This window comes from Oryx dammah, unplaced genomic scaffold (genome assembly GCF_014754425.2).
Source record: "Oryx dammah isolate SB20612 unplaced genomic scaffold, SCBI_Odam_1.1 HiC_scaffold_20, whole genome shotgun sequence".
NCBI classification, from domain to species: Eukaryota; Metazoa; Chordata; class Mammalia; order Artiodactyla; family Bovidae; genus Oryx; species Oryx dammah.
Window position 1 is genome coordinate 62,769,385 of NW_024070204.1, and position 11,836 is coordinate 62,781,220.

General features: G+C 49.6%; 1 protein-coding gene across 3 annotated transcripts; it reads left to right on the top strand.

Annotated features, from left to right (window-relative positions):
• The first annotated feature begins 799 nt into the window (after positions 1 to 799).
• Positions 800 to 11,562, top strand: TMEM171 (transmembrane protein 171). Of its 3 annotated transcripts, none has more exons than XM_040262709.1 (4): positions 800 to 895; positions 3,858 to 4,553; positions 8,574 to 8,715; positions 11,284 to 11,562. In XM_040262709.1, the coding sequence occupies exons 2-4, from the start codon at positions 3,911 to 3,913 to the stop codon at positions 11,477 to 11,479; spliced, it is 981 nt and encodes a 326-aa protein (XP_040118643.1). In that variant the 5' UTR covers positions 800 to 895; positions 3,858 to 3,910; the 3' UTR covers positions 11,480 to 11,562. The 3 variants fall into 3 exon arrangements, with proteins under 3 accessions (XP_040118643.1, XP_040118644.1, XP_040118641.1); XM_040262710.1 differs by lacking the exon at positions 800 to 895 and adding an exon at positions 1,644 to 1,691; XM_040262707.1 differs by lacking the exon at positions 800 to 895 and having other exon boundaries at positions 1,875 to 4,553.
• The last annotated feature ends 274 nt before the right edge of the window (positions 11,563 to 11,836 follow it).

Here is an 11,836-nt window from a genome sequence, read left to right on the forward strand (position 1 = left end):
CATTTTCTGAGTTTGTGACATTGTGTGTCCTCTGGGTGACAGGCGTCCCCCGGGAGGAACAGTCAGTACATCTGGTTCAGGCCCGTGCTCCCCGTTAACCAGCTGTGGAGGTCACTCTACTTCTCTTAGGGCTGAGGATCCTCAGCTGAAAAATGAACTTTTTAGCTCCCTTGTGGCCTGCAACCTTTCTGGAGTTGCTGGAGACACATAGCAGAGAACCCCACACAGGCTGAAGTGGGTAACACAGAACCTGGCCCAGAGCAAGGGGTGATGATACTCAAGATAGTAATAATCTTCTGGCACTCTGGTGAGTGGCCCAGCAAACCCCTCCCACTGGACCCTGCCAGCCTTCCTCCCAGAGGCAGCGCTGTCTCACCCACCCAGCCCTTGGGCTGCAGAGCCCAGGTGGCCACCCTTCCTTATTTGCCTCCCTCTCAATTGTGAATGAGGCTCCCTCTCACTTCTGTAATCAGCTAAACCAACTCATTCTTTACTGCAGTGGAAAACGGCTGGGGACAACTTGCTGTATTAGGCATGCAAGGGGCTTACTCTTTAAAAAGGTTAAGGCAATGGGTGTGAACTCTTGACTGACTGGGTTTCAGAAGAAGTGGACAGGACCCCAGAGAGGAGTGGCAGGGATGGGGAAGGGCTCAAGGCTCTCCCCTGTTTGAGCTTGACTCACCTTTCGCAGCGCCCTGACCTCTGGTATGGAAACTGGCACAGTTAATTCCGTGTCACGTGTTACACGGGGCAGGTTACAAATAGCACGGGGATTAGCAAACCCATCCCGAAACCGCCTGGTTCAAGGGCAAAGTTACCAGTTTAATTCCAGCAAATCATTAGCGACTGAGAACCGGGAAGGGAGTTCGATGGCAAACAGCGACTGTGACCACACGTGAGTCTCCGAGCTAGGACGGAAGGCAGGGAGACTCTTGTCTCACACGCCAATGGAGCGCACGTTCCTGTGACCTGGTGTCTTTATAACCTGCTCGTCCGGGCGCTCGCGGCGAGAGGCTCGCTCCACTGACCCCGGCCACGATCTCCGGAGCGGCAGGAGGGCCCCAGGCCACTGGGTGGACCGTCGCAGAGGGCGCAGCGGCGGGGACCCGGGGACCCCTGCCTAGGCGGCGGTCAAGCCGAAGAGAGGGGCAGGAGCTGCCCTTTTCCAGCCCAAATTCTGGGCTCTCGGCCCTGAAGGGAACCGGCTCCCACACGCCGCCCGGATCGCGACCGTCGCCTGGTGACTTGGGACAGCCAGGGGAACCCCAACTTCCGCCCCTGCCCGAGGGCCACAGGCCAAGGAGGTGGCGGCGGGGGGCACTTTTCCCGGATTCCTTGCGCGCACCGGTACGGACGCGGAGCCTCCCGGGCCCCAAAGCTGCCCCTCACTCTCCACCCCGGAGCCGGCGCGCCTCTGGCCCGCAAGGGCAGCACCCGGCGGCGGCCAGCGTCGGCCAGTCCGCCCGGCCCTGCCCGCGCCCCGCGCCGCTGCGCCCTCCGCGCACCGCCTCCTCTGTAAACACCGCGCGGCCCGCCCTCCGCGCCCCGACGCGCAGGTGGGAGAGCGCGGGGCCGCCGGGCGCCGGCCAGGCCGCGGGCGGGGGCGGGCGCCGCGCTCTGCCGGGTGCCCACGACCCGTGCTGCCAGCCGATTGCCGGCGCAGGCAGCGCGCTCGCAGGACCGAGCCTCAGGTAAGCGCCCCGGGCCCCGCGCTCCTCCGCACCCCTGGGGACCGCGCTCTGCGGCCGCGGGGCAAGCGCTGAGTTTAGCGTCCAGGCGGGGTGCGGGGAGCGGCGCCGCGCGGAGCAGCCGCGCTAAACCTGCTCCCGCGGGAGCTCTGGCTCCTGAAACCCGCAGAGCTCTTTCCCAAGAAGGGCTTTGCCTCTCTTTGCGTCAGCCCCCAAACAGCGCTTTGGAAGTGGTGACCCACTGCTCATTTGGAAATGTCCTTTGGCAAACAGAGTCGTGAGGCGGATTTGGCTTTGGGGAAATGAAGTGTAGGCTGGTATTTGGGAAAGGTTTACTTTCCTATTACTGCAGATACCTGTGCCATTCACTGTGAGCGCATCCGTGGTCGGGGGTGGCGGGCAGAGAGATGGACGGACTACTCACATACTAATTCGCATGGGGGATTAACTACCTATGCCAAGTACTTAGTCCATTAGTCCATGGAAAGGAAGCTGCTGCTGCTGCCAAGTCACTTCAGCCGTGTCCGACTCTGTGACCCCATTGACGGAAGTTACACATCCAAATTTAGGCTTTACTAGTATTTGGGAATTTTCCTTAAGGCAGTTGAAGCCTTGTGACTCACATCAAAGTCAAAACACCACCCTACAATGAATTGATAGGGCTTTGTAGCACAGAGTCACCCTTCACCTCTATCTCCAGACCAGCAAAAGATATTACAGGATTCAGAATCTTTTTTTAAATTAGTGCAATACTTTCCGTGTTTGTTTCAGCTTAATTTCATCTTCATAAATATAGTTTGTACAAGTGTAAAGCACAAACTTGTTTCCCACTTCTATTTCCCTCTCTCTCCAACTTCCTTCTGATTTTATCTTATTTATTCCTGGAAAAGCACTTCCTAGAATAAGATCAGCTGTTTCCTTTCTTTACTGAAACTGACGCTACTTGCACGTGATTTGTGTTTGTCAAGATGGCCTTGGCTCTAGCGACTCAGTCTCTAGCTCTTTCATGGGGTCATGGATGCAAGTGGCATAAAATATTTCTCAAGTTTTCTTTCTTTAAGTGAATATGTTCTTCACACTGGGGTTGTCTTATTGAGTGCCCTAACTGGAAGGGTCCTGGAAAAATATTCCATTCATTAGCGTAAGACAAGGTAACTGGCTGATAAAGTCAGTCTGTATAAAGTAGACAACTCTTGACCCACTGCTTGGGGGTACATTTAATATAGAAGACCCTTGAAGTACAGGGCTCAGGTGGTCTTGTGGAAGGTGCTTTCCCACTTGATTTCATGGATACTCTTTCAGAGTCAAAGTTCTGTCGCTGTTTAGTGTTTTGTAACTGGTGATTTTTATCAGCTGCATATTTTTAATGGGGCTGAAACTTTTTGTGGAAGTGGGTGGCACCATGAAGGAAGGGAAGCAGGAGGCCGCCTGCCCACCTGGGGGACAAGGTGCTATGTGACCTGCTGTGCCAGACGCCCCCAAGTCATCTGAGACCCAGTAACCAGACCACCAGATTTCAGGGCAGCCCCAGTATGTGCCTGTTTGAGGTCTCAAGACTCACATTTTGACAGAATTAACTTAAAATCTCCCAAACTCACTGTGTTCCTGAACCACCTTCACCTTCAGTTGAAACTGTTGAACTTGGGTCTTCTGTAGATGGAGCCTTAGAATAAAGCCAGGAATGGAAAGTTGCTGCAGTCTAAAACAGGAAATGGAAAGTTAGTTACTGAAGGAGAAAATTTACCCACTTGGAAATGCTCAGAGCAGCTGTGATGAAATGTCGGATGTCAATAAATCAAAACAATCTGTGTGGTTCTTCCTTCACTTACTTACCATTGTGTGTGTGTGTGTGTGTGTGTGAGTCCATAAGACTATAACAGGAAAAGCCACACCCAGTTACTTTTGTGGTATGGCTTTTGAATTTTCAAGATACTCTTGGGTGCATGGTAAATGCATTTCCCCTTCTTACATATCTTTATAAAATTACATATTCAGGAGTTTCTGAATGCCAGCTCCTCTGACTCATGAACCAACTCATTGTTCTACAGTGTATCAGTTGCACAAAGTTGTTCCTTATGATTTTATCCTAGTGTGATTTTGGGAAAAGAACAGGGCGGGTCAGGAACACCTGTAGCCCTTTTATAATTTGGTGTTTGGGTATGTCTGCAGAGCTGCTGAACACACACATCCCACCCACCTCGGGCAAGGGGCCTTTCCTGGCCATGTCTCCTGCAGCTGCTGCTGAGTCAGACGGGGTCCAGGAAGACAGGCATGTCAGCAAGCTCATTTTCTTCCTTTTTGTCATCGGTGCCATCCTGCTGTGTGTGGGAGTCCTGCTCTCCATCTTTGGGTTCCAGGCGTGCCAATACGAAACCTTCCCAGACTGCAGCATGGTGCTGAAGATCGCCGGACCCGCGTGTGCCGTGGTTGGACTCGGGGCTGTGATCCTGGCCCGCTCCCGGGCACGACTTCAGCAAACTGAGGAGCGCCTGCGAGGCAACAACCAGGGGGACTCCGACCGACCCTTCCTCTGTGGGGAGAGCCGCCAGTTTGTCCAGTGTCTCATCTTTGGGTTTCTGTTCCTGACGAGCGGTATGCTCATCAGCGTACTGGGCATTTGGGTACCTGGGTGCAGCTCAAACTGGATGCAGGAACCACTGAATGAGACAGACACAGCTGACTCAGAGCCCCAGATCTGTGGATTCCTGTCCCTTCAGATCTTGGGTCCCTTGATTGTGCTTGTGGGATTGTGTTTCTTCGTGGTCGCGCACGTTAAGAAGAGAAACAATTTGAATGGGGCCCAGGATGCTTCTGAAAGTGAAGAGAGACAAACCCAGAGCCTGGAGCCCATCCAGGTGACTGTAGGTGGGTCGCTGTCTTTCCTTTGCTTGTTCATATCACCGTGGCTGCAGCATCAAGGCTGCTCTTGGGTCTGGCCTAAATTCTCTCTCTTCATCTCTGTCCTCTGTCTGTCCTTCTCTCTCTCACACACACAGATGCACACAGACACAGTTCTGCCTCTGTCATTATCCCCATAAGAATCCCTCAGCACATCCTTTCCTCCCAGCAGTACCCTATTATCTAACAAAAGCATCAGGACATTGAGTTGTGACCTTGACTGAGGTTGCAGGGCAAATAAAGAGGACAGTGAGAGGTCTTGAGGCTACCCTGGGAGCCTTCTGTCACCTAAGGGACCTGCCACATGACCCTGTTTCCTTTCCCCTGTTATTCTCACAGCATACTCTTATGGTACTTCTGGTTGTTGAAAGCGTGGGTTCTCATCACTGGTTATCCTTGACTGGCTGCCCTTGGAAGTCCTTAAGTTCTCCTGGCCTTACTTTGTATGTCTGTAGAATTAACACTCCACTTCGGAGTTTCCTGGCAGCACTGACATTCTAGGATTCTGAGTCTGTTGCAAGTCCATTGGTCTTCCACGTTTTGAAGGAGTCTTCTGTACTGCTGTCCACCTTATTCATCTTCTGTAATTTTGTCCTTGACTTCAGGGGTCGGGGCTTCCCTCATGGCTCAGACGGTAAAGTGTCTGTCTACAATGCGGGAGACCCGGGTTCAATCCCGGGGTTGGGAAGATCCCCTGGAGAAGGAAATGGCAATCCACTCCAGTACTATTGCTTGGAAAATCTCATGGACAGAGGAGCCTGGTAGGCTACAGTCCATGGGGTCACAAAGAGTCGGACACGACTGAGCAACTTCACTTTCACTTTCTTTCAGGGTTGGGGCAAAGTTTGGGAGCTGGGGCATAGATACAGATGAAATGTGACTGCCCTGGTCACTTCTTTCCCCTATGGGATGTCCAGAGATTCCCTTTTGGTCCCCCTGCAGAAGACCTGCGTCACCATGTCCCAGAGTCAGGCCCCCACAGAACCACATCAGGAGCTCTGGTCTCACCTTCACACAGAAAAAAAATCCCCCATCGCTGCTTATTTTTGCAAATTGCTGTTTTATTTCAGTCTCCCACCCTGAAGGCACAGCCTTAACATCTAAAAGGCTGGGTGGGCAAAGGGGATTACAGAGCAGAAACTGGAAGGAACAGGGAAGAAGTGAGCTGTTTCTCGTTGAGCCGGCAGTTCTCACTGGGGGGATTCCCGGGGCTGTGGGCCTTGCATGGTATTGGCCTCAGAGAGGAAGGGCAGATGGATTTATAGATGATCATTGTGTTCGGTCAGGGTTGAAGCTCCCAGCTTACTTAATTGTGCGTTTATATGCTTACGGTGACATCAACACTAGTTATTTGTTAATAATAGCTAACACACATATAGAGCTTATTCTTGGGCCAAATAACGATCTAAGTGTTTTAGTGTGTGCTCTTCAAGAGCCTGTTATGTGAAATTCATCCATGCCCTCAACAGTCCACTGTGGCAGATACATAGTGTCTCCATGTAAAAGATGAAGAAACCGAGCCTCAAGGATCCCAAGTAATTAGCCTAAGGTCACAAACTAGCAGGTGGCAGAGCCAGGATCCTAACTGAGGCAGTGGGCACACATGTGCTCACATAGGCCCTCCTGGGACACTTGCTGTAATTCTATTTCTGCAGGCTTCATCCTTCACCTGGTGCCCTGAATCATTGTTAAATGATGAAAAGGCTCACCCAATATTATAGATGCTCTTAGTTCTTCTGGGGAACACAGTGCGGGCCAAGTAAATGTACTTGTGGGATGCTCATATTCTTCCACTTAGGTGGGGCGTATTGAGTGTGCCCTTTGGGTTTACTATCAGGGAGTTTGGGGGGTCCAGCCTTACTCCTGGTGACTGGAATCAGGGGAACTGGGGCCTGGAGCAGGGGTGTGGTGGCTCCTGAGCATTTCTATCCTGATGTTGGCACTGAAGAGTTTAAAATATTTTCCATATAACCATTTAAGTCCTATCAAATTTGTGAAAATCTGGCACTGTAATACACTGTCTTTCTCTCCTTTGATATTATGGAATAGGGTTTATTTACATCTTTAGAAATCATGCCTTTTAGCACAATTGTTAAGACTGGTTGTTGTCTGTCAATGGTCAGTTCTGCCTTACGAGGGAAATTGAGGGTGATATGAGGCAAATCTTATCTAAGTGCCAGAATTCAGCTCTTCCCAGAATAGAAGACAGAGTAGATAAATCAAGATGCATGGTATGCGTGTTGTGGGCACACCCAATGTTCGACCCTGGATACACAAGCAGATGACCGGTCAACCCACAGAGGACATCAAGTCCTGCAAGAGAAACTCCATACTGAAAGGGAGCCAGGAGTTTCTCAGGGAGAGCAGGGGGCCTGGGCGCAGACCTGGCAGAGGATGGGTAAGCCTCAGAGATGGCTGGAGGCGGAGTACTTCCTTCTCTGTCTTTGATAGGTGATTGGCCTGCTTTGGAGGCTTATTTCTAGCTCCTTTGTCCTGCAGTGTATAATTAAAGTGAACACTCAACCTACCTTCCTCCGACCTACCAAGACCTTCTGAAAAAAATGAGAATCCCAAGACAACCACCATTGTTTTTTGAGCTTCAGTTAGCCATGCATATTTTAAGCTCCAATTGCCATCTCCTTGCAGAAGGAGAGATGGAGTTTATGCATTTTCTGCAGGGGAGGCATTTGAGGCAACAAGGGGGAGAGTGGAGCCGCTGGCCAGACGGCCAGTTAGGAATGTTTTCAGACATGCAAACAGGCGCTACTTGCTGGTGGGTGTGGAGAAAGTCCCTCTGAGGGTGTGTGACCTCTGAGAGAGCTTGTTCCATGCGCAGCACCGTCTTAACCCTTCACATGAATCTGGTCCTCCTATCTGTCCTCTGAGGCAGCTGCAGTTACTGCCTGCAGTTTACAGATGTGGGCTGGGGCCTGGAGAGGACAAAGGGCTTGTTTGGGCCATGCCGGGTAGCAACTGGCGAGTGGAACCCCGGTTGCTTTCGAGAACCCTGCGAGCATCAGGACTGCCACCAGTAGAAACCAGTCTCCTCCCTGAAGGGAAGTAAAGTCCTCTCCTCCTTCCTTCTTCCTGAGCGGTCATGTGGAGTGGCCAGCTTAGCAGAGGCTGCCCTCAGACCTCTTCATAGTGGTGCTGCCACATCTGGAAAGTTCTGGGCAACTCATCTCGTGCATTCTGAGTTGAGTCTGAACTTGTATCTGGTCCCCTGTTCCCCTCCCCCAAACACAGGAATGTGTTCTGGAGTGAACAGTAGCAACAAAAAATGCAGGGGGCGAAAAACCCTAGCTTTGCTTTGAGTTTGACTTTCTTTGATAAAGCTTGGAAGAAACGTTGGTAGATAAAAAACTCAGCAAGAATGGAAACCACATTTGTGGAAATATGGCTGAGGGCCTATATTGTGGCTGTGCCGTCATTTGTCCAGAGGCTGAAATTGCATTTGACCAGCAGAGGCGCTTTACCCAACAGCTGACTTTTGAAGAATTAAAACTGTAAGTTGGAAATAAGAAAAACTTGACAGCAGGGGACATCCCAGGGGAGATAAGGAACATTGTTAGCAAACACTCACCAGAAACGCTTTAGCTGAGACCTGCTATGAAATGTAGGCTCAGTTTTTTAATATGGTAAACAAGATATAACCTACAATTTACCAATTTAATAATTTTTAAATGTATAGTGGCATTCGGTCCATTCACCATGTTATACAACCAGCTATCACCATTATCAATTCCTGGAGGTTTTTTCATTATCCTGAACAGAATCTCTGCCTCTATTAAACTCTATTGCCCTCACCTCCAGTTCCTTAGTGACCTCTGTTCTCTGCCTCTGTAAATTTGAGAGGCCCACTTTTCAGTTCTGGTGTTCTGACCTTTGCTATAGATGGGCCAAATGTATAATTAATATCTTTAGCTCTTGCTCATTTGCTTACATTTATTACCCATCCATCTTCAACAAAATGTTGTGTTTCCTTAGGTGATGCCGTGATAATATTCCCACCCCCTCCGCCACCTTACTTTCCTGAGTCTTCAGCTTCTGCAGCTGCCCGGAGTCCTGGGACTGACAGTTTGCTTCCAGATGAAAGCCCACCTTCATATTACAGTATTTTTCACTCTGGGTAAGATTCTCCCTTTGAACTGGAAGTGTAGAAACACTGACCCTTTTCAGGCCTGTGCCTGTCTTCAGGCCAGGTCAGCTTTATGTTGTGACACGGGTGTAACCATCCAGGAAGAGTATCCATTTTGCTGACATGATGTCAGCATTATTGTCTTAATATTCACAGTACCTTCCAGGAAACTTTGGCTAGCACATAAGTTAAAAATTATAAGAGTGCTTACGCCAGGTTCATGTGAAGCCTTCTCCAGGCATCTGTATGCACTTGTAGCAGAACTGGGTCTCAAAATGCTGAACCACCTGTCAGCCAGCCTGAGCGCTGGACCAGAACTCGGGAGGCCCCTGCTAAGTTAGGCTGCTGTGGACTGTGGGAGGTGTGGGGGTCCCAGGAGACCCCCAGCATGTACAGAGGTTCTGATATCTAATGGGGATACTTAAGTGACTGACTGAAATCAGCCTGCACCCTGCCTTGAGCATGCCAGTCTTTTCCCCTCAATTTTAAGTTGTTCCCTGGGCCTCAGAGTCTTCTCAGATTGATTGAAGAGAAATGATAGATTCATATTTACATCCCCCAGGCTTCCCATATGTCACAAATTAGGAGGCCTGCCTGGAATCACATTAAACAGTGTAAATGTGAGTGTTTTTCCTTGAGGCAGAGGGATGCCAATGAAGGTTGAGGAGTTACAGCAACGGAATGCGAGCAGTGGTTAGCTCAGCTCCGACTGGGGAAAGGCTGAGGGCGGCCAGACCAGTTAGGAGGCTGACTCATGATCATGGACAGGCTGGAGGTAATAGGAGCCTGGGACTGGTGATCAGAAAGGGAGGAGCAGGACTTCTTGGTGGTCCAGTGGTTAAGACTCTGTGCTTCCACTGCAGGGGTCGTGGGTTCTATCCCTGGTCAAGGAGCTAAGATTCCCACATGCCGTGTGGTGTGGCCAAATTGAATAAAATGATAGAGCATTTATTAAAAAAAAAAGGGGGGGGGAGGAGGAGTATGGGAGGGAGTCTGTGGTGGAGGATGATGGGAAAATCAGAGGTTGTGATGTCAAGGGTGAGAGACAGGGACAGGGAAGGTCCCTGACTGAGGAGGATGGGAATGGGTTCGTATAATCAGGAGAAGAGAATGAGCTGGCTTGTGGCGGAAGGAGAGCAAGGCGTGGGCCTTGGAGGGAGACTGGACGGGCCAGAGCTTAGAGGGAATTGAGGTCCTGGAGATGAAATGGCAAAGAGGCAGCTGAAACCAAGAAGTCAGAAGCATCAGAGACCTGTGGAGAATCCACGGGCAGGGAAGGTATGAAAGGAAGGAGTTCTGGGAAATGCCAGGGCTGGGGAGGGCACTGTACCTTCCCAGATGGGAACCCAGGGTGTAGGAAGTGAAGGCAGGATCACTGGAAAATCTCCCAAGGCAGAGCAGCACTCAGTGAAAATTGACTTTTGAGACGTGCATTTTTTAAAGGCAGTGAGAAGCAAGACCCAAGAGATTGCTAGGGACCTGAGCATGCTAGGGATGAGTGCTGCCTTACCTGGTCGTTCATGTTTTAGGATACACAGTCTAGTACTCCAGACTGGGTGGTGGGCTGGAGATCCGACCAGGGACGAACGCAGGAGTTGCCTTGTGGAGATGAAAGGGAGATTAGATTCTGGAATTTGGAGAATTCTGTTTGTGAATTTTTGTATTCTTTTCTCTAGTGATGAATTTTGCAGAGATAAATAGATACATGTCTATTAACTTTTTCTAAAAATGACTCCTGCTACCATGCCAGAACCTGGCTTTCCTTCCATTTCCTTATATCATTCTCATAGTTACTTAGAAGGTAGACATTGTCATCACCCCCATTTTACAGATGAGAAAGCTGAGGCTTAGAGATCAAACAGCTCAAAACCAGCAGGGTGGAAATTTAGATGCAGGTCTGCCCTTTGCTGGAGCCCACTCCAGTAACCAGTATGCCTTCCCAACTCCCTTCAAGTTTCTGGCTTAATGATTTAATTTTCTGTTTGCATAAGCTTGTCTCCCTTATGTTAGCTGTCTCCAGATGAAATAGCAGAGAAGAGTAGCTGTGTGTGTGCACATGTTCTTTTTGGAAGGCATCTATATGTTTGTGTGAATAGTGGCTCAGATGGTAAAGTGTCTGCCTCCAATGCAGGAGATCTGGGTTCGATCCATGGGTAGGGAATATCCCCTGGAGAAGGAAATGGCACCCCACTCCAGTACTCTTGCTTGGAAAATCCCATGGACGGAGGAGCCTGGTAGGCTGCAGTCCACAGGGTCGCAAAGAGTCGGACACGACCGAGCAACTTCACTTCACTATATGTTTGTACCCTTTGTCTTTTCAATGACAAGGGGAATGACAACAGGAGTGAAACTGTCTTAATATTACAATCAGCTCTGAGGACAGTAAGGGGTAAGAAATTAAAACATATCTATGCAAAATATATATGGGAAGAAATTACTCTGGAAGCCCTTGCAAATGCTTCCAAATGCATCTAATTAAACATGTGAAAAGCACCTGGTATTTGAGCGTGATGACTGATTTCCTCTTCTCCCGTTCATGTTCCCTCTTCTTCTTTGTAGGTCCCCGACTCATGAGGGCCAAGGTGCAGCCTCTGAGAGAGATTGTGAATCGATATATACTATTTCTGGGACCGCTTCATCCTCTGAGCCCTCCCACACCCTCCATCTCTTATCTGAACTGCCTCCCAGATACGAAGAAAAAGAAACTGCTGCTAGCACATCCTTGTCTCCATCTTCTGAGCCTTCCCCACCATGAACCATGGACTCGAGTTTAATTTTATATAGAATCAATCACTTTTTTATTTAATTTGTTTTCTAATAAAAAATACAGTAGCATCAGCTGTGTCCTGACTTCTTGGTATAGCATCAAAATCAGTAACAAACCTTCCAGATTAAGCCGTCAGTGCCTTAGACCATGGGAGAGGCATGGTACCCTCAGATGGAAACTTAAGTAGGTTCTCTCACTGAGACCTACTATTCCAGGAGATTGGTGGGGTCATTTGTACAGGTGCGTGGAGAGACAAAGGCTCAGAGAGGCTGATGAACTTATTCAAGGTCACATTACTTCTCAATGGTGAGGTTAGATGTTGAACCCACCTAGCTGGTTTCTGAA